The 23,799-nt window shown below is 37.1% G+C and overlaps 1 protein-coding gene across 1 annotated transcript in view; it reads right to left on the bottom strand.

The window, feature by feature from the left end:
• Positions 1-273: 273 nt before the first annotated feature.
• Positions 274-23,799, bottom strand: part of ITGB1 (integrin subunit beta 1) — a 58,724-nt gene continuing 35,198 nt past the window's right edge. The window contains exons 7-16 of the mRNA XM_023218147.2: positions 23,371-23,526; positions 22,446-22,541; positions 22,056-22,145; positions 20,273-20,413; positions 19,913-20,112; positions 11,702-11,940; positions 11,262-11,484; positions 10,040-10,272; positions 8,185-8,351; positions 274-1,514 (exon numbers count right to left, since the gene is read on the bottom strand). Of these exons, the coding sequence (XP_023073915.1) occupies positions 1,449-1,514; positions 8,185-8,351; positions 10,040-10,272; positions 11,262-11,484; positions 11,702-11,940; positions 19,913-20,112; positions 20,273-20,413; positions 22,056-22,145; positions 22,446-22,541; positions 23,371-23,526 (1,611 nt within the window). The 3' untranslated portion in view covers positions 274-1,448. The remainder of the gene's footprint in view (positions 1,515-8,184; positions 8,352-10,039; positions 10,273-11,261; positions 11,485-11,701; positions 11,941-19,912; positions 20,113-20,272; positions 20,414-22,055; positions 22,146-22,445; positions 22,542-23,370; positions 23,527-23,799) is intronic.

The following is a 23,799-nucleotide window of genomic DNA, read 5'->3' as shown; positions in this document are numbered from 1 at the left end:
AAAATTTAATTCTGCTTAATATTGGGATGAAATCTGTCTCCCAGCACAGCAGAATAAGGATCTATCAACCATTATTCAGAGGACCCAAGGACAGTCTTCAAGTCTCTATTTTACCATACCATTCTCCTTATGTTCCTAGTAACACTTTTTTAAAGAATTATGTTTTAGCTTCATAAGTGAATTACCCACCAACCAGAAATGCTTTTCCTCAACTTCTTTAATCTATAAAAATTTCATGCACACAACCTGATAAAATACATCAGAGTCAAGACATCCGATTTAAGTATTTTAGGCATATTTAATAAATAACTTCAGTAAATAGCACTGTAAAAAGTGAACTGTTAAAACTAAAGGCACTTAAAACAAGAATATGACTAGTATGAAACAAGATGGGCAACTCAAATGGTGAGAAGTAAACATACAGTGGTCTGCTATGGCACTAATTCAAAGTAAGACTCGCATAGGTGAGAGCTGTTGCATAGCCACGGTACAACTTCACATGTTCATTAAAAAGGCAAATTGACCGCTAAAACTTCAAAGAAAAAGTACTCATAAAAAAAGTCTTACCCCAAAATTGCAAACAAATACATTAAAAGATTAGAAGAGGTGATAAAAAGCACCAGACATTAAACAAAATAAAAATAATAAAATAAAATAAATTCAACTCGAAAGGTCCCCATTCAGCAAATACTTTGCAAAGTATGGCCTTTATGTAAAAAGTGCTAAATCAAGGACTTTTTAGCAGAAAATTGCTCGGTTCTTTTACCTAAGGCTTGAATTTGTAAAGTGAAGGCATAAAAGTTACCAAACATTAAGTAACTCTTAAAATGGCACACAGGTTTTAAAGCTATTGGTTCTTCCTTCCTAACTCTCTGAATTTTTCCCATGGCCTGTGCAGATCAACTATTTCAAACCTATTTTACACCAGCAACTCTAAATGTACTTGTCTTTCAGATATGTCATCAGTCATGTCTAACAGGCAAATAGCAAAGTAACAGATTTAAAACAATCCTTAACTAGCTAGCAGGACATTTACTTTGGATTCTGCGTAACTGCAAACTGACATATTTGTAAAGCTAAAAATCAGTTTTAATACATGATTAACAGAAACTCTCATCATGCTCATTAACTATTGCCCTTTCAATCACTGTAGAAATATCACTTAATCCAATAAGCTTGATTTCAATAGTCCAGGAAGAAAAGGTCAAAAAGGCACAATGTGACCTTAGCTGACAAGAATAACCATCCTGTCTCAAGTCTTTTGTCAGTCCCTGGCATGAATTACATTATTTTCAAAATAATAAAACATTTAAAAAATTATACATATTGTACATTTTCAAAACCTGCACATGAACCAAACCATGGCAATATTGCCCTAAAGCGACCTAACTGTGACAATGGAAATTGCTACTTTGCATTCAGTGTTGTGGGATGTGCACAGGTGGTCCTCATTTTCCCTCATACTTCGGATTGACCACAGTTGTCACGGCACTCTTATAAATAGGATTTTCACCCTAAAAAAAAAAGGGAGAAAAATTATCACTCTACTAAAATTATGTAGAATAATTTTTATAAATCAAGACTAAAAGTTGCAATCATCTTAAGAAGTCCATTTTATTTGTCCAGATATCACGGTTGTTTTAAAGGCATTAATAACGGCTTATATAAAAATAGAAAATGGAAGCTTTGCTTTACAAGTCTAATGATGCCCCTATCTGGTGCTATTTCATTCTTGAGTCCTTCCTCCATTGGAGGCTTGATTTAAGAATGTTCTCCATGGCACAGAATGTACTGTCATCGTGAATTCTCTCCTTTGAATTAGTTTGTAACGCCTGCCTTAAGGAAGCATGAACTCTGCTGCCATCACTGCCTGATTCTTATCCCTTTATCGTGAACAGAATGCGCCTGCTAATCAAAACGGGAATCCTTAGCTTTCACTGCTGGGAGGGAGGTGTGCTTCTGGGGTCTCCAACAGAAGTTACTAATTTAGAGGGTAAGGCTGTCATTGTGTCATGGACAGCACTGTGCCCCACCAAGTCACACTGCCAAATTTGCTTAGAATGTTAGATAATTACCATTCCTTATGAAATAATTGTTATTCTTCAATATCATAATGGTGATATGTCTTATTGCAATGCTATAATTTAGTAAACAGTACTGAAATCAAGGCTAGCAAGCAGGCTCCAAGCCATAAACACAAGAGATCTTTCAAGATCCAAAAATATACTGACAGTGATGTTTTCAGCGGAAAAAAACATATCACCGTATCACCATTTTCCTTAAAAATTCTCTTATACTGCAAGTGCTACATGTAAATACTTGCTATAGCATCTTTTTTCTCCTGTTCTTATAAATTGAAAGCAGGCTTGAAAGCCAAGTGAGAAGTGTGACCAAATAACACTATAGCAGAGCAAATTACAGTGAGTACAAATCAAAAATACTTGTTAACTACCAGGAAAATTTTTTTTCAGGAAAAAATTAAGATTTTGGAATGTTGTTCAGTTTTATATCTCACTATAGAACCAACTGCAGGTGATTTTTTAAAAAATAGCATCTAAAAACATTTTTTGATCTAAAAGTAAATTTTGTTTTTAAATTTTATTCACACTTCATTGCAGACTGTATTTGGATCTGCCTTTTGGTGCCACAATTTCTGCCCTCAAGGAAGGTATAGTTTGGTGGGTGAGAGACATGAAACTAAGGCACTCTGATAAAGTTGACAATAGAGTTATGAACATAATCTGGGAATAGTATAAGAAAAAAGTTATCAACTTTAAGAAGATTAAAGAGATTTTCATTGTGAAATTGACTATAAATTATTGGCTGGTAAACAGAAACCTATGCAAAGTCAAGGTGTAGGGAAAAGAATGGGACATTTAAATAGAAATATATATAGTTCAGAAGCTTTTAGAGTTAGGGGAGGGCAGGCGCAGTGGCTCATGCCTGTAATCCAAGAACTTTGAGAGGCCGAGGTTGGTGGATCACTTGAGGTCAGGAGTTTGAGATCAGCCGGGCCAACATGGTGAAACCCCGTCTCTACTAAAAATACAAAACTTAGCTGCCGTGGTGGCGGGTGCCTGTAATCCCAGCTACTCAAGAGGCTGGGGTAGGGGAATCACTTGAACCCGGGAGGTGGAGATTGCAGTGAGCCGAGATCGCAGCACTGCACTCCAGCCTGGCCAAAAGAGCAGGACTCCATCTCAAAAAAAAAAAAAAAAAGAGTTAAGGGGGCATATGTTTTGAGGTGAGGAGACAAAGGAAGAACGGCCCTAGAAGCCTTGCTGTGAGGTCAGAACTTCATCCTGTAGGTATCCCATACCACTGAGGGAAAAATGTAGCATATAAAAGGCTGGGTCCCGCAAGACACCAAATAAACCTCTGTGATGTCAGCTCAGCAGCTCATGTGATACCAATCAGAACCTGACAACATGCCTCAGTCCTCATTACTCCCCCTCCTCAAAACACACCTTGAATGGTTGTTGCAGAAACATGGACAAGCTCAGGATCCCTCAAACAGCATATGATGTGGATGACAAAACTGTGTACATCAAACTCTCAGCTCTAGTCTCAACTGAAGCTAATACATTATATAGTTGTGAGAGCAGACATTTCAAAATGGGGGTCAGGAAACTGGATTCTAGCAACTACCATCTTAAAAAGCCAGAGTGCAAATAAATTACACTCCACATTTATATCCTATCTGATTTGAGGCTAAGTGCTACACATTCCTTCAAATATATTGGGAAAATAAATTACCATCTAAGTTTCTTTAAAATAATATATTTGCTAAATCTAGTATTTAATACTCAAGAATTATAAGGGAAGGATAAAAAAAAAAGAAAACAAAACAAAAAATTAAAAAAGCCCTATACAGATGAGTCCAAAGTGTAATTTACATGGAAGAACTTACCTTTGGAGAAAAATCTGTCTTGTCATATACACAAACATTTGTATTTATTATTTCAAAGTCCATTCAAACAACAGTTTAACATGCAAGGTTAGAGGTAAAATTAAGCTCACTATCTGCATTAGGCATCATTTTAAATGAAGGTGAACTAAAATAATTCAGATTAGTTTCCATCATTCAGAGTGCAATACCACCCTCACCCCAATAAAATCCACATCAAGAGAACAGGGTTACATTGTGAAAGGAAGCCCTCAAGCTCAGTAAAATGTCATCTTTGTGCTCACTCTGGAATGGATGACAGTGGTAGCTACAGAACCATTTCTACAATGTATTCAATATGTAATGCAGAACTGTGGGAGATTTGGGATCCACATTTAAACCCGCATAGCAGCAGATGAGGACAGACTATTTTTTTAAACCCTCTCCAACAGTTAGAAGCTGGTAATGTGACATGTTCTTTTGAATGTTCCTACATGGTAGTCTGGTGCCAAAGTAATTAGTGCCTACCCATTATTTCAAAAAGTTTCATGACATAATTGACTGGCAAAACCTTGGTCCGTATCAGAAAAGTCTTTTATAATGCGTGATGTAATTTCTTGATGCTCCTTCATTTATTTCAATTGTTAATTTCTACTTTTTCTTGAGAAAACATCTCTTAAAATAATCTGTAGCCATCAAATTGCCTGGACTTCAACAATGCATAGAAAAATTTTTACCAAACTTTTGCTTCTTGAATTACATAAAATGCTTATTTTAGCAACATTTTAGCCATATATACATTATAAACATTAAGTTTAAGTAACATTTACTGATAATTTCCTTCAAAATACAATTAAAGGTACAGCAAGGGTGAAAATTTCACCTCAGTAGGTCAGAAATTTTTCCTCCTGTGAGAAATAACCATACAAAATTGTCAACATTTGCCTATTTTTGACCTACAACTGAAGAAAATAATATCTATTTAAAAAAAAAAAAAAAAAAAAAGCCTGGCAATGTCATTGGCTAATCAGTTTTCCTCTAAAAATGACTTTCTGTAAAGTACTAAGTGAGAACGAGAAAAATGTGTTGTCTCAGACTAACACAAATTTGTACCAACCTGCCCGTATGTTAATTTGAATATAATTTTCTGCCATCAAATTTAAGTTTAAAAAGTCTTACGATCTACTTAGAAATAAAAATCTGATAAGTTAATGACTTATAATGTTATCAGTACTTCCTATATCACTTGTAACTATTAAACATTCCTATCCTTTAAGCTCTTATTCATGATCAGTTTGTAAGCACACTCTCAATAGTCAATAAGTACAACTACAGCACTGGGTTCCATGTATTAAAGTGATTTTCCTAACATGATGTTTGCCAACAGCAGCAGTGTTAACTCTGACAGAGTAACAACAAATTGTAAAAAGGCTGTAAATCTCTATAAAGAGTGATCTACCTCTTCCTAACCAGGTAACAGGGACTTCTGAAGATACATAACTGCTACCAAGTACAATGTTGTAGACAAGAACATGGACTCTGGAGCCCAACTGCCTGGGTTCAAATTTCAGCTCTCTGACTAACTAGCCATGGGAACTCGGTCAAGTTACATAACCCTTACGTGTCTCAGTTTTCTCATATGTAAAACATTCCTACAACTTTCACTATGAAGATTATAGATTAAGATTTTAGAATCATGCCTGAGACACAATGATCTGTATGTGTCACCAACACTGTCTTTATCTGCACAATAAGGTAGGCAGTGAGAAAAATGGAAATCTTCCAGGCCCTATTACAGTCAGACAGTTGGGAAAAGGAGGAAGAGTTCTCAATCACCAGTCAGGAGAATTTAGTTCTAATCACAATTAACCTTTGTTATCAGAGTTTTAGGGGCTTGCATGATTATATTAGAATATGCTGGAAATATTTCATGAAAATTCAGGTATGAACAGTTATAAACTTACATTTGAAAATTAGAATCATTCTTACATACACAGACACACACACACACACATATAATATACATACATATATAGGGTCTTCTGGCTTTTAATGAAATTTCAAGTTATATTCAAGAAACTGATCTCAAATCTTTTGAGAACCAGTAATGATACTGTAGTTGCATACCATACAAATATCACACTAGGTTACATTTAATTTTCTATTCTGCAATTTGGATTTCATGATCAATTTTCACTATCCGACTCTAAAATTTACTCATAACAAATTTGTTATTTAAGGATAATACTGGTGGGGCACAGTGGTTCACACCTGTAATCCCAGCACTTTGGGACGCCAAGGCAGGCGGAACACTGGAGGTCAGGACTTCAAGGCCAGCCCAGCCAACATGGTAAAACCCCGTCTCTACTAAAAATAAAAAAATTAGCCTAGCGTGCTGGCAGGTACCTGTAATCCCAGATACTCGGGAGGCCGAGGCAGGAGAATTGCTAGAATCTGGAAAGCAGAGGTTGCAGTGAGCTATTATCACACCACTGCACTCCAGGTTGGGCGACAGAGCAAGACTCTGTCTCAAAAAAAGAAAAAAAAAAAAAAAAGAAAAAAGGATAATATCATTCTAAGCATAGGACTGTTGTGAGGATTAGAGCTGACAGGCTGATTTCATATACTGGAGTGCGTTTGCCAAATACAACCACCCCATACAATACAGAGTACTGACTCCCTGTGATAGATGAGAGAAGTGAAGTGGCTCAATGCTGTTCTGCTTACTAAGTGGAAGAGGTGAGATTTGACCTAATGTCTAACAGATTGCAAAGCACATTCTCTTTTCACTACAACATAGCTGCTGTTTCTATATCACATTACTTATTTTACAGTCTAAGAAAAATGCGAAGTTAACACACAAAAAGAAAAGCCACAATAGCGATATTCAAAGCCAGACTTAAAAAAAGACCAGTAATAGTGATAAGGACACACAGTGCAGTAAAAAAGATAAAAGTTCACATGCAAAGGCAGAAAGTGAAGGAAAATACGAACGGCAATTTAGAGACCAGCTTTACGTCCGTAGTTTGGATTCTTGAAATTATTAATAGGACTCTTGTAAATCGGATTTTCTTGCTAAAGTAAAAGAAATAGTTTCTAATGATTTCATCAGAAAAAAAAGGACATTTATAGTGTTCAAACACTATAAAGGGAATTTTTTTTCTATTTCTACCCTTCTGCAATTTATAATTTAAAAAATTGATAATTTTAAAAAACCCAAGGAAACTGTAGTAAAGTGCAACTAACTACAATTCATTTACAATTTAAAAATACTGAAGGCTGTCATTGCTTTCTTGTATCAAAAGATGAATACACAAAGGCCAACATTTGGTTACCCCACCCTCTGACTCCATATTTCAAAGCTCTAAAAATGCTAACATAAACTTTCAGTCACTTAGGGCTTTTAAGATTTTTATAAGCCAAAGTTTACTGAGATATAATTTTCATAGAGGAGCACACATCTTTTTAAAGTACATTGTTCTGTGAGTTTTCAAATACATAAATCTACCCACAATCAAGATTGTCCCCAGGAAGATTCCTTATGCCCTGTTGTGGTCAACCCTTTCCCCCGTTCCAGCCCCTAGCAACCACTGATTTTTGCCCCTACAGTTTTGCTTTTCCAGAATATCTTCTAAATGGAATCATACTGTATACAGCCGGGGTGTCCAATCTTTTGGCTTCCCTGGGCCACACTGGAAAAATGATTGTCTTGGGCCACACATAAAATACACTAACGATAGCCGATAAGCTTAAAAAAGAGTCACCAAAAAAAAAAAAAAAACTTACAATTTCTAAGAAAGTTTACAAATTTGTGTTGGGGCCACATTCAAAGCTGTTCTGGGCTGCATGTCCTGGCCCACAAGCTGCAAGTTGGACAAACTTGGTATACAACCTTTTGAATCTGGCTTTCACTGAAGGTTCTTTGTTTTTTCGTTTCTTTTTTTAAAGAAAGAAACAGCTTTCCATTGAATAGCTTGCTACACAGATAACATTATTTAGGATTCTACTCCACATTAGATGAAAAGGCAGATTTAGGATCAAAACTATTAAAGAAATAAAAATACTGGCCACAGTAACCAAGAATATACATGTTTATAATCAATGTTTTGTTTCAATGGGATATATTTAGGATGCTTTCTTTTCTTCACTAAATGCAAATTCCTTGAGTGAGAAACTTTTGGGGGAATAAAACACTTAAAAGGGACTTTAATGATCAGCCTGACAGTTAATATATAAGTCTTAGGAGTATTACATTTACTTTATGAGCCACTTTGCTTTTTGGATGTTTTGTAACTTACCGTGTCCCATTTGGCATTCATTTTCTCCTTTTCAAATTTAGCAAACTCCCTTCTGTCATGAATTATCATTAAAAGCTTCCATATCAGCAGTAATGCAAGGCCAATAAGAACAATTCCAGCAACCACACCAGCTACAATTGGAATGATGTCTGGACCAGTGGGACACTCTGGAAAATAAGGTTATAATGAGCACCACAAAGCTGGGCAGTATCTTATAAAAAAAAAATACAGGAATAAACACCCAAGAGAGTGAACGCACACTATCCCAAAGAATCTATAAAATAGCTTTTAGAACTAACAAGTGAGTTTACAAGCTTGCAGGATACATAATCAATGAACAAAAATCATGTACTTTTCTATATATACAATTTATTTCCACATATTGAAAACAGAAATTTTTAAACAGTAATATTTACTATAGAATGAAAAAGCATGAAAAACTTACATATAAGTCTAACAAAATATATGCAAGATTTGCATGTTAAGAATTACTAAACACTGATAAAAAGAAATCTTTCAGACTGAGTAAATGGAGAGATACTCCATGTGCAGGAGTTACAAAACCTAATACTGTTAAGATGTCAGTTCTTCCCAGTTTGATCTATAAACTCAATGGTATCCCACTCAAACTCCTGGTAGAACTTCTGTAGCAATCAGCAAGCCAATTTTAAAATTTACATGGAAGGCAGTGAACGAGGGGAAGTGTCTCAAAAACACTTTTGTAAAAGAATAAAGTTGGAAGACTCATATTACCTGCTCTCAGGGCTAGCTATATAAAGAAAGCTACAAGACCATGTGGTATAGCTAACAGACAGACACTCAGATACATGGAACAGAATAGAGTCATAAACAGGCCTACACATGCAAGGTCACCTGATTTTCAACAAAGGTGGAGAAAGGACAGTCTTTTTTCAACAAATGCCCCTAGAACAAGTGGACACTGATATGAAAAAAACAGCCCTTTGTCACACACTAAGAATAACTCAAGATGAGTTACAGATCTAAATGTGAAACCCCAGAAACTATAAAACTTCTAGAAAAAAACACAGGAGTAAAATCCTTAAAATCCTGGGTTAGGCAGAGTTCTTAAAGACAATGTAAAAATAAAGGCCACAAAACAAAAACTTGGTAAAAACTGTACTTAATCAAAATTAAAACCTGTGGTGTTCAAAAGACATTTAAAAAAATGAAACGATAATGAGGCACAGGCTGGGAGACAATATTTGCAAAACACCTAGTTGATAATTCAAAACAGTACAGGACTCTAAGAACCTGGCAGCTTCTTACAAAGTTAAACATATGCTTACCATATGCTCCAAAATGCCATTCTTAGTATTTACCCAAGAGAAATGAAAGCTTATGTTTACACAAAAACATGTACACTAAGGTAGGAAATTCCAAAGAATCTACAAAAAGGCTACCAGGAAAACTAAGATTAAAAAAAAAAAAAAGTTTCACCTTCAGAGAAGTTGAACAAAATCAACTTTATATTAATATCCTTAAAAAAATTATCCTTCCCAGTATTCAAACTTAAATCAAGCTCTAATTTTGAAATCATCAATCATAAAAAAAAACTCTTACTACGCACTTGGTGTCAGGCATCATTCTAAGTGTCTTACATAAATCACTGCATTTAATCTTCAAACTCTCCACTTAGAAAACTTAAAAGTGGAACTCTCTTTTCCTTATTTCTTATACAGCTAATTAGGCAATATTTTAAGCTTTGAGAGATGAAAAATTTCCCAACTTGACCTAAAATATTCCAGCTGGAGGCTGTTTCTGGATGTTAGGCCTAAATAAGCAGAAACAAGACATATAAGATATAAAAGAATGTTTGCAATCATCGCATTTCTACCTGGATTCTCCACAACATGAACCATGACCTCATTGTTCCCATTCACTGAATATGTAAAATAGAACCAACAGTCGTCAACATCCTTCTCCTTACAATGGGACACAGGATCAGGTTGGACTGGCTGGGGTAATTTGTCCCGACTTTCTACCTTGGTAATGTTAAAATAGGAACATTCCTGTGCGCATGTGTCTTTCTTTTCTCCTTTATTGAAGGCTCTGCACTGAACACATTCTCTGTTAAAAAAAAACACATATTATATTTAAATTTTATTTCATAAATATTTGCTTAAACATATTTCCCATGCTAAACTCTTGTGACCAAATTGAACAAACAGCTATGAAGGAGGATTTGAATAAATGAAGAGGTGCATTACATTTGTGGATAGAAAAATTATGTAAAAAGACGCTAATTTCCATAATAAAATTAAAGACTTATTACAGTTCAAATTAAAACGCTTTAAGAAATAAAAGACAGTAAAATAAATTAGCCCTATCACATATTAAATATGTAACATAAAATCATAATAATTTTTTTTTGCCATGGATCTTGCTCTGTCGTCCAGGCAGTGTAGTGGTGCAACCTGGGCTCACTATAACCTCTGCATCCTGGGTTCAAGCAATTCTCATGCCTCAGCCTCCCAAGTAGTGAGATTACAGGCACACGCCACCATATCTGGCTAATTTTTGTATTTATAGTAGAGATGAGGTTTCACCACATTGGCCAGACTGGTCTCAAACTCCTGACCTTAAGTGATCCACCTGCTTTGGCCTTCCAAAGTGCTGGGATTACAGGTGTAAGCCACTGTCCTCGGCCAAAATCATAATATTTAAATAACTTAAATATGTTACTAGTATAATAATCCTTCAAGAGGAAAAATCTTTAATTTGGCTTAGTTTTGTCAAAAGATAGTAATTAAGAAATTGGTAATGACAAACTAAATTAAATCTCGATTGCCAAAATAAAGGTTACCATGTAAATTCAATTATCTACCACATTCAGATCAAAATGATAGTACAACTCTCACATGACACACTTCATACCATGTAATACATACTAGCTGTTGAGAAAGAACTTTTAGGAATTAAAGAGTAGGCTTCCACGTGGCAGGCATTTTATTTATAGTATATTCTAATACTGGCACTGTTCCGGTTCTAGTAACAATACAGGCTTAGGAGAGCCAAGAGGAAGTATCAACTATTTCAAGCAATTAGGAAATACTTACTTATGCTCAGCACAGACACCAAGGCAGGTCTGACACATCTCACATGTTTGCCCTTGGAACTTCGGATCTGTACACTTACAGACACCACATTCGCAGATGCCCCGGCCATTACAGATCTGTCCATTGCTGGCTTCGCAAGTACTAGTATCCAAAGAACAGTCACATGCACTGCCAGTGTAGTTGGGGTTGCACTCACACACACGACACTTGCAAACACCATTTCCTGCAATTAAGCATATCATTTCTCAAAATAATGGTAAAAATATACAATCACAGTATTGACTGAAAAGTAAAATAAGCAACAACATGTGAGAAAGTATACCTGGGGCGGAACTGACCCTCGAGCTACCCCTTTTCTACTTATGCACCAAGTAAACGCTAGATTTTTTGCGGCATTAGATGGGATCACATCTTACAACCACTTCAGGTCCTTTACTTACCTCCACAAATTAAGCCATTGGATCTATCACAGTTGAAATTATCACACTCGCAGAATTTGCCAGAATAAATTTCATTTGTATTATCCCTCTTCCTACAAACACACTGTCCACAAACGCACTCTCCATTGTTACTGCAGATTTCTGAACTGTTTTCTTTTCTGCAGTAAGCGTCCATGTCTTCACTGTTAACTTCGTCTGTGCTGCATTCACAATGTCTACCAACACGCCCTTCGTTGCACCTGAAGAAACATTCCAAAATTGCAATCACACAAAACAAAAATAATTTAAGAGTTTCCAAGATGGCCGAATAGGAACAGCTCCAGTCTACAGCTCCCAGCATGAGCGATGCAGAAGATAGGGGATTTCCGCATTTCCAATTGAGGTACTGGGTTCATCTCACTGGGGCTTGTCGGACAGTGGATGCAGCCCACAGACTGTGAGTCGAACGAGGGTAGGGCATCGCCTCACCAGGGAAGTGCAAGGGGTTGGGGAATTCCCTTTCCTAGCCAAGGGAAGCTGTGACAGACAGTACCTGGAAAATCAGGACACTCCCACCCTAATACTGTGCTTTTCCAATAATCTTTTAGCAAACGGCACACCAGATTATATCCCGCACCTGGCTCGGAGGGTCCCACGCCCAGGGAGCCTCGCTCACTGCTAGCAGCTAGCACAGCAGTGAGATCGAACTGCAAGGTGGCAGTGAGGCTGGGGGAGGAGCGTCCACCATTGCTGAGGCTTGACTAGGGAAAGAAAGTGGCCGGGAAGCTCGAACGTGGCTCAAAGAAGCCTGCCTGCCTCTGTATACTCCACCTCTGGAGCAGGGCAGAGCTGAACAAAAGGCAGCAGAAACTTCTGCAGACTTAAACGTCCCTGTCTGACAGCTTTGAAGAGAATCGTGGTTCTCCCAGCATGGAGCTTGAGATCTGAGAACAGACAGACTGCCAGCTCAAGTGGGTCCCTGATCCCCAAGTAGCCTAACTGGGAGACATCTCCCAGTAGGGACCGACTGACACCTCATACAGCCAGGTGCCCCTCTGAGACGAAGCTTCCAGAGGAAGGATGAGGCAACAACATTTTCCATTCTGCAATATTTGCTGTTCTGCAGCCTCCACGGGTGACACCCAGGCAAACAGGATCTGAAGTGGACTTCCCACAAACTCCAACAGACCTGCGGCTGAGGGTCCTGACTGTTAGAAGGAAAACTAACAAAGAAGGAAAACTAACAAACAGACAGGACATCCACACCAAAACCTCATTTGTATGTCACTACCATCTGCAGCTGAGGGTCCCAACGGTTAGAAGGAAAACTAACAAACAAAAAGGACATCCACACCAAAACCCCATTTGTACATCACCATCATCAAAGACACCCACGGTAGATAAAACCACAAAGATGGGGAGAAATCAGAGCAGAAACGCCGAAAATTCTAAAAATCAGACACCTCTTCTCCTCCAAAGACACCGCTCCTCAACAGCAACACAACAAACCTGGATGGAGAATGATTTTGACGAGTTGAGAGAAGAAGGCTACAGATGATCAGTAGTAACAAACTTCTCCAAGCTAAAGGAGGATGTTCGAACTCATTGCAAAGACACCAAAAACCTTGAAAAAAGACTAGACGAATGGCTAACTAGAATAAACAACATAGAGAAGACCTTAAATGACCCAATGGAGTTGAAAACCATGGTACAAGAATTACGTGACACATGCACAAGCATCAGTAGCCGATTTGATCACGTGGAAGAAAGGGTATCGAAAAGGTATCAGTGATTCAAGATCAAATGAATGAAATGAAGCGAGAAATTTAGAGGAAAAAAGAGTAAAAAGAAAGGAACAAAGCCTCCAAAAAGTATGGGACTATGTGAAAAGACAAATCTATGTCTCATTGGTGTACATGAGAGTGTTGGGGAGAAAGGAACCAAGTTGGAACACATTCTTCAGGATATTATCCAGGAGAACTTCCCCAACCTAGCAAGGCAGGGCAACATTCAAATTCAGGAAATCCAGAGAATGCCACAAAGATAATCCTTGAGAAGAGCAACTCCAAGACACACAATTGTCACATTCACCAAAGTTGAAATGAAGGAAAAAATGTTAAGGGCAGCCAGAGAGAAAGGTCGGGTTACCGACAAAGGGAAGCCCATCAGACTAACAGCGCATCTCTCGGAAGAAACTCTATAAGCCAGAAGAGAGTGGGGGCCAATATTCAACATACTTAAGGAAAAGAATTTTCAACCCAGAATTTCATATCCAGCCAAACGAAGCTTCATAAGTGAGGGAGAAATAAAATTCTTTACAGACAAGCAAATGCTGAGAGATTTTGTCACCACCAGGCCTGCCTTACAAGAGCTACTGAAGGAAGCACTAAACGTGGAAAAGAACAACCGGTACCAGCCACTGCAAAAAACATGCCAAAATGAAAACACCATTGATGCTAGGAAGGAACTGAATCAACTAACAAGCAAAATAACCAGCTAACATCATAATGACAGGATCAAACTCACACATAACAATATTAAACTTAAATGTAAATGTGCAAAACGCCCCAATTAAAAGACACAGACCAGCAAATTGGAAAGAGTCAAGACCCATCAGTCTGCTGTATTAAGGAGACCCATCTCACATGCAGAGGCTCAACTACATGGAAACTGAACCTGCTCCTGAATGGCTACTGGGTACATAACGAAATGAAGGCAGAAATTAAGATGTTCTTTGAAACCAATGAGAACAAAGACACAACATACCAGAATCTCTGGGACACATTTAAAGCAGTGTGTAGAGGGAAATTTATAGCACTAAATGCCCACAAGAGAAAGCAGGAAAGATCTAAAACAAGCTCACACAAGCTCAAAACAAAGAGATGGAGGAAGATCTACCAAGCAAATGGAAAACAAAAAAAAAAAAGCAGGGGTTGCAATCCTAGTCTCTGATAAAACAGACTTTAAACCAACAAAGATCAAAACAGACAAAGAAGGCCATCACATAATGGAAAAGGGATCAACTCAACAGGAAGGGCTAACTATCCTAAATATACGTGCACCCAATACAGGAGCACCCAGATTCATCAAGTAGGTCCTTAGAAACCTACAAAAAGACTTAGACTCCCACACAATAATAATGGGAGACATTAACACTCCACTGTCAACATTAGACAGATGAACGAGACAGAAAGTTAAAAAGGATATCCAGGAATTGAACTCAGCTCTGCACCAAGCAGACCTAATAGACATCTACAGAACTATCCACGTCAACAGAATATATATTCTTCTCAGCACCACACCACACTTATTCCAAAACTGACCACATATTTGGAAGTAAGGCACTCCTCAGCAAATGAAAAACAGAAACTATAACAAACTGTCTCTCAGACCACAGTGCAATCAAACTAGAACTCAGGACTAAGAAACTCAATCAAAACCGCTCAACTACATGGAAACTGAACCTGCTCCTGAATGGCTCCTGGGTACATAACGAAATGAAAGCAGAAATAAAGATGTTCTTTGAAACCAATGAGAACAAAGACACAACATACCAGAATCTCTGGGACACATTTAAAGCAGTGTGTAGAGGGAAATTTATAGCACTAAATGCCCACAAGAGAAAGCTGGAAAGATCTAAAATTGACACCCTAACATCACAACTAAAACTAGAGAAACAAGAGCAAACACATTCAAAAGCTAGCAGAAGGCAAGAAATACCTAAGATCAGAGCAGAACTGAAGGAGACAGACAAAAAAATCCTCCAAAAAAATCAATGAATCCAGCAGCTGGTTTTTTGAAAAGATCAACAAAATTGATAGACCACTAGCAAGACTAATAAAGAAGAAAAGAGAGAAGTATCAAAAAGACGCAATAAAAAATGATAAAGGGTATGTTACCACCGACCCCACAGAAATGCAAACTACCATCAGAGAATACTATAAACACCCCTATGCAAATAAACTAGAAAATCTAGAAGAAATGGATAAATTCCTGGACACATACACACTCCCAAGACTAAACCAGGAAGAACCCGAATCTCTGAATAGACCAATCACAGGCTCTGAAATTGAGGCAATAATTAATAGCCTACCAACCAAAAAAAGTCCAGGACCAGACAGATTCAGTCCAATTCTACCAGAAGTACGAGTAGGAGCTGGTACCATTCCTTCTGAAACTATTCCAACCAACAGAAAAAGAGGGAGTCCTCCCTAACTCATTTTATGAGGCCAGCATCATCCTGATACCAAAGCCTGTCAGAGACACAACAGAAAAAGAGAGTATTAGACCAATATCCCTGATGAACATCGATGCGAAAATCCTCAATAAAATACTGGCAAACAATCCAGCAGCACATCAAAAAGCTTATCCACCATGATCAAGTGGGCTTCATCCCTGGGATGCAAGGCTGGTTCAACATACACAAATCAATAAACGTAACCCAGCATATAAACAGAACCAAAGACAAAAGCCAGATGATTATCTCAATAGATGCAGAAAAGGTCTTTGACAAAATTCAACAGCCCTTCCTGCTAAAAACTCTCAACAAACTGGGTATTGATGGGACGTATCTCAAAATAATAAGAGTTATTTATGACAAACGCACAGCCAATATCATACTGAATGGGCAAAAACTAGACGCATTCCCTTTGAAAACTGGCACAAGACAGGGATGCCCTCTCTCACCACTCCTATTCAACACAGTGTTGGAAGTTCTGGCCAGGGCAATCAGGCAGGAGAAAGACATAAAGGATATTTAATTAGGAAAAGAGGAAGTCAAATTGCCCCTGTTTGCAGATGACATGATTGTGTACTTAGAAAACGCCATTGTCTCAGCCCAAAATCTCCTTAGGCTGATAAGCAACTTCAGCAGTCTCAGGATACAAAATCAGTGTGCAAAAATCACAAACATTCTTATACACAAATAACATACAAACAGAGAGCCAAATCATGAAAGAACTACCATTCACAATTGCTTCAAAGAGAATGAAATACCTAGGAATCCAACTTACAAGGGATGTGAAGGACCTCTTCAAGGAGAACTACAAACAACTGCTCAATGAAATAAAAGAGGACACAAACAAATGGAAGAACATTCCATGCTCATGGGTAGGAAGGATCGATATTGTGAAAATGGCCATACTGCCCAAAGTAATTTACAGATTCAATGCCATCCCCATTTAGCTACCAATGACTTTCTTCACAGAATTGGAAAAAACTACTTTAAAGTTCATATGGAACCAAAAAAGAGACAATCCTAAGTCAAAAGAACAAAGCTGGAGGCATCACGCTACCTGACTTCAAACTATATTACAAGGCTACAGTAACCAAAACAGCATGGTACTGGTACCAGAACAGAGATACAGACCAATGGAACAGAACAGAGCCCTCAGAAATAATACCACACATCTACAACCATCTGATCTTTGACAAACCTGACAAAAACAAGAAATGGGGAAAGAATTCCCTATTTAATAAATGGTGCTGGGAAAACTGGATAGACATACACAGAAAGCTGAAACTGGATCCATTCCTTACACCTTATACAAAATTAATTCAAGATGGGTTAGAGACTTAAATGTTGAGACCTAAAACCATAAAAACCCTAGAAGAAAACCTAGGAAATACCATTCAGGACACATGCATGGGCAAGGACTTCATGACTAAAATACCAAAAGCAATGGCAACAAAACCCAAAATTGACAAATGGGATCTAATTAAACTAAAGAGCTTCTACACAGCAAAAGAAACTGCCATCAGAGTGAACAGGCAACCTACAGAATGGGAGAAAATTATTGCAATCTACTCATCAGACAAAGGGCTAATATCCAGAACCTACAAAGAACTCAAATTTACAAGAAAAAAACAACCCCATCAAAAAGTGGGCAAGGATATGAACAGACACTTCTCAAAAGGAGACATTCATGCAGTCAACAGACACATGAAAAAATGCTCATCATCACTAACCATCAAAGAAACGCAAATCAAAATCACAATGAGACACCATTTCACACCAGTTAGAATGGTGATCATTAAAAAGTCAGGAAACAACATGTGCTGGAGAGGATGTGGAGAAACAGGAACACTTTTACACTGTTGGTGGGACTGTAAACTAGTTCAACCATTGTGGAAGACAGTGTGGTGATTCCTCAAGGATCTACAACTAGAAATACCATTTGACCCAGCCATCCCATTACTGGGTATATACCCAAAGGATTATAAATCATGCTGCTATAGAGACACATGCACATGTATGTTTATTGCAGCACTATTCACAATAGCAAAGACTTGGAACCAACCCAAATGTCCATCAATGACAGACTGGATTAAGAAAATGTGGCAGAATACTATGCAGCCATAAAAAAGGATGAGTTCATGTCCTCTGTAGGGACATGGATGCAGCTGGAAACCATCATTCTCACCAAACTATTATCGCAAGAACAGAAAACCAAACACCGCATGTTCCCACTCATAGGTGGGAATTGAACAATGAGAACACTTGGACACGGGCTGGGGAACATCACACACCAGGGCCTGTGGTGGGGTGGGGGGAAGGGGGAGGGATAGCATTAGGAGATATACCTAATGTAAATGACAAGTTAATGGGTACAGCACACCAACATGGCATATGTATACACATGTAACAAACCTGCACGTTGTGCACATGTACCCTAGAACTTAAAGTATAATAAAAAAAAAAGAAAAAGAAGAAGAAGAAGAAGAATCTTGGAAAAATAATTTAAAAGAGAAAAACTGGGAAAGGAAATAAAACTATAAAAAATCTCTTCAAGCTACCAATCTATTAGGTGGGAGCGTCCATGCCACATGTCACAGACATGTAGTAAAGTGTACACACATGTGCAAGCATGGATAAATATACACAGGCGCACATGTACATTTCAGTTCCGTATGAACTCAAGTTCATACGGAATATGTGCAAGAATCTAGGAAAAGAATTTATTCAGGAAAGTAACCATTTTGGTCAAGATGAAAATGTAATCTAGCAATAAATAGTGAATGACACATGTGGAAAAGCAGAAGAAACTTAATTTTAAAGAGTACATTAGTTACATTTTCAAGTAGTATATGCTATTACATTTACTATTCCAGGTGAACTGTCTAAATTTAAAGCAATGGCCTGTTAGCCTAAAAAAAATACAATACACATATGCAAAAAAGTGTATGGAAGTTGAAGAAAAACATACTGTGCATACCACTTAAAAATATAACTAGTATACTATTTAAAAACAAATTTATCCTACAAGTGCAGACTTTTCAGGTTCCTTGTGTATTTTTAGAACACATAATGCTCACAGACACTGACTGCACTGATTCTGTATCTGGTAAAAATATAAAGGAAAGAAAGGCAAAGTATTTTCAAGATAATCTTTTTGGTTAAATGACATTTTACTAAAAATGGGCCTGCATGATTCAAACAGGATATGTACAACATCGAAGATAAAAAAATTCTAACATTTAAATTATTACTGAGCACAGACAATTAAAAACTGATAGTGAGCTACAGCCATGTATTTCTTTCATGGTCAACAGCATTCTAAGCCTACTCATTCGGGGCTGAGACTGGATTAAACACTCTCCCCTCTTCCTATTCTTTTACGGAGAAAGCTGTATTCAAAGTATACTCAGTTTTTAATTTTCAATTACAAAAAGTAACCACAGTGTGAAAATAAAATCTGAAGTAATTTTGTTAGTTTTCTTAGTATCAGATACTACATGCTGAAAATACCATTTTCTTTATTTTACAACACATATTTATTTTTAAAAAATTATTCCAACAATGCAGAAGTACATGTAGTACAAGAGAAACATCTTCTATTGCTTCATAATTCCATTTCCCCAACGAAATCACCATCACCGGTTTGATTTTTTGTTTTTCTATAAACATATTTTACATAAGCTTATTTTGTTCTAAAAAATTCAGATTGCTCTCACATGAGAGAAACACTACCTTAACAATTTGTTGAATATACTTCTTTCATGGCTATAAAATCTTTTATTTTAAAGAGTAATTACTTTAAGAAAAAAGGCAAGAAGGAACTTTGTATAAATATCACACACGAGATCATCAAACTGATCTTGTGGTAAGCAACCGTGGTTGGAAAAAATATTTGCTCCAAATAGAGAGATATTCTCTGGATGTCCCAAAATATGACCTGCCTATACTCTCTAAACCAATGTAGCTCTGTCACTGTCTGACAATGCCCAGCTTACCTGCACGCGCCACACTCAAACGTCCCGTTTCCTTCATGACACTTGGGACTTTCAGGGATGCCTTCGCTTTGGCATTCGCATTCACAGATGTACTGAAGAATAACCTCTACTTCCTCCGTAAAGCCCAGAGGCCTAATTTTAAAGCTGTCAGAATCCTTTTTTGGACACTTATTTGAAGTTATGCTAATTTCAAATTGAACCTTGAAGGGAAAAAAAAGATGAACAACCAATTAAGCAATTTAAATCTACTAAAAAATATTTCAAAAAGTTGCTCACTTATTTTAATGTTTCTCAAAGTACAAACTAACTTTGCTTATAAATAACCAATGTTTTCTACAGAAAATGCTTTATACAACATACCTCATCTCCAATGGAAATATTGGAACATTTTCTTCCATTTTCCCCTGTTCCATTCACCCCGTTCTTGCAGTAGGATTTGTAACTTATTGTTACTCCTTCTGACAATTTGCCGTTTTCCAAAATGACTTCTGAGGAAAGGGACTAAAAGAATGCCTAATTATACACAGGAAAAGTCGAACAGGATCTACTTGAATGCATAAAACCAATGGATAAATAAACTATTCAGAAAAAAATGTATTTCAATAAAATATTTACAAGCCAAATCCAATTGAGTAACTAGAAAACATAGAGGCCAGAGAAATAGGTTTTAATTAATAAGGATCCAATCTGTAAAATAAAATACACAACTGAAAAGAGTATTCGTGTTTTAACCGCTGAGTTAAAATACTCAGGATCACACAGCGTGGAGGGCCGCTGCTGATCAGGAGAAGTCTTAGGAATGTGCAACAGGCGGGGCGTGGTAACTCATGCCTATAATCCCAGCACTTTGGGAGGCGGAGGCAGGTGGACTGCCTGAGCTCAGGAGTTGGAGACCAGCCTGGCCAACACAGTGAAACCCCATCTCTGCCAAAATACAAAAAAAAAAAAAAAAAATAAGCGAGCATGGCAGCATGCACCTGTAATCCCAACTACTCGGGAGGGTGAGACAAGAGCGAGACTCCATCTACACACACACACACAAAAAGTGAAATAAATGTTGTCTTCCCCACTGGCAAAATGGTATTTCAGCAGTTCTACCTCTCCAGCTAACTACGACTACGGACTAGGGTAAACAATCAACTATGCAGTCTAGGAACAAATTTGCTTAAGGAACCATTGTAGCCCAGCCAAAAAAAACAAAACAAAAAAAAACCAAAATCCCCCAAGGAGGATTCAAACCAGTGCTTGTTTAACGTATGAGACTATTCAGGACAAATGGAGAAGGGTAAAATGGTAAGCTATCTCTTGTTTACACCCCTGAAAGAACAGGAGTTAGGAAAATTATCTAAGACAGGGAAGAATGGAAAAGCTGTGGAACCAGCAAAACCTTAAAAACCTTTGTAAAAACCCCTCTGAGTCAGGCCTTTCCAAAGCATTATGGTACCCCCATGACACGAGGTAAAAAATGTCTAAAATTCAAGCTGCCAAGGGTTAGGGGGATGGCGGCTGAAAGCAGTGCACGAGGCACACAAGGGTTACCATAATATTACAATTGCTTTCAGATTATTTAAATGATCGCTAATTAAGGCTAACTCAGTGTGATTGAAGTACACTGAATTATGCTCAAAAAGGAGAAGCCAATTCCTCTTTAATTTCAATTCAACTTCCTCCCCTCTGTGAGGGGAAAACAACACTATAAATCTTTTTGAAATAGGCAAATCACGTATATTTACATTTTTACATATTTTATGGTATATGTATATATGAGTGTGTGTACCTCCTGAATAGAAACCTATATCCTCTGAATATATGGGGGGAAAAAACAACTTTTCTATCAGAAAAGTCATCTATTCTATCAGAATAGATGACTCTATAAAGGATATTTTGGGGAAGAAAAAGATTGGAGAAATCCTGTAAGTTTAAATGTAAGTTATGCTTTACAATTGCTTTCTAATAAGGAGATCTATTCCTTAATGATAAACAAACAGTTATTTGGAAAAACTCCCCACACACCTTTAAGAGTTAAGATTTTTGGAGTACTTTGGGCTCGCTAAAGTGTGTATGAAGGAAGTGTTACTTTCTTTGAACAAAGTATTCTCAACAGGGTATTGTCCAAAACTGATCTTATTTAAGATGTACTCACATTGTATGCATCAATGATCAACTGAATTACATTGCTAGAATTTGCAGATAATGTTCCTACTGCTGACTTAGGGATCAAGTTTTTCAGTTCCTGCAATTAAAAGATAAAACACGTAAAATACATCTACTATTCATTCAACCAATTAGCATCTACTGAGCAACTTTTATCTTTAAATGCCAGTTCCCATATGTCTCATCCTAACTAACTTTAGGAGTCAAACCTAGAAACCGGTTTTATAATATGTAATTAAAAATTAATATAAACCCCTTTTGTAAAATTCGGTTTGCCTATCTGGTGGCATTTTCCCACATTTCAATTCAGACATGATTTGCCTCTAACAACTCAACCAAAAATATTTAGAATTTTGTTCTTTTTATCTCACACATTTACCTTGTAAACGGGCTGAAATTCTTCAGTAACTGCAAAAATTGTCTGAATATTATTTTCACTCAGTTTCTGGACAAGGTGAGCAATAGAAGGATAATCCTAAGAAATCAAGTAATATATTTTAGTATGTAAATACACCCTTATAATCTATTCTAGTCATACATGCAAGATTATACATAACTCGATTACAAGACTGCTTTAACTAGATTACATATGTAATTTATATATAGCTAGAGTACATCTGCTTGCATACATTAAAGTAGATTACAAGACTGCTTTCAAATAATAGTATCAAATATAAACTGCTGAAGTGAGTAGTGTGTATACATGAATTGCTAATCCTCTTCTCTTTACTTTCATGTATGAACAAAAAATTCCATATTCAAAAGGTTTTAAATAGTAAGATTATCTACGTATATTAAATATAGGGATAATTAAATTAAAGAAAAGTCAGTAATTAAATATTCTATTATCTACAACTTAAGAAAAAGACCAAGATTTCCCATTTGGATTTCTTCTAGAACCTGAATGCTTTTGCCAATATTTCTTTTCAATAAAGGCAGAGTGATTGCTTTTAAAAATCATATAAGACAAAGAGTATGAGACTAAATTACTTATTTAGAAAGAGTACTGACTGTGCTACCAAATGCTGTGGGCAGGGAGTTGAGGTAAAGAGTGAAAGTGGCATCTGGGCATCCCTTTCCCACCCCAGTGAGGCCCTTGTCTGAGCAGAAGGAAGCAAATACAAAGCCGCATCTTCACAAATAGCAACACTAGCTTTCCTGCACTTTCAATCAGGACCCCTACTTACCAAAATAGCAAAACCTCAAACCCTGAGAAACCCCAAGCCAGTCACCCACAAACTCTTAGTATTGAACATTAAAATCCAACATAAACACATTTGCTATGTAAGGAACTAAGCACTTACATAATAATGACTCATTGTGTACATATTATTTTCCAGGTGACACTGTCCATCATTTGGTAAAACAATGCCACCAAGTTTCCCATCTCCAGCAAAGTGAAACCCGGCATCTGTGGAAAACACCAGCAGCCGTGTAACATTCCTCCAGCCAATCAGTGACTTGAAAAGAAAAGGATTTCAATTTTAAAACACTATTCACAGTAATTCAACAAAAATCCTTTAATTTTCATACAGGCCACCATTGTATTTTAACCCAATTATGTTTTTTCTGTGTCTTCTCTTTATACAATGCTAATTATCTTGCTGAGAAATGCACAAAGCCCAGTGAATGAAGCTCTTCCATCCCATGTACAACCATATCTTGCCTGACCATCCATCTCTCTCAATCTCTCAGTTCTTTTTAAAAACTGTTTTTGTTGTTGTTTTGTTGTT

Source organism: Piliocolobus tephrosceles, chromosome 9 (genome assembly GCF_002776525.5).
Source record: "Piliocolobus tephrosceles isolate RC106 chromosome 9, ASM277652v3, whole genome shotgun sequence".
NCBI lineage: Eukaryota > Metazoa > Chordata > Mammalia > Primates > Cercopithecidae > Piliocolobus > Piliocolobus tephrosceles.
The sequence above is the reverse complement of the archived record's forward strand: the minus strand, read 5'-3'. Positions and strand labels throughout refer to the sequence as shown.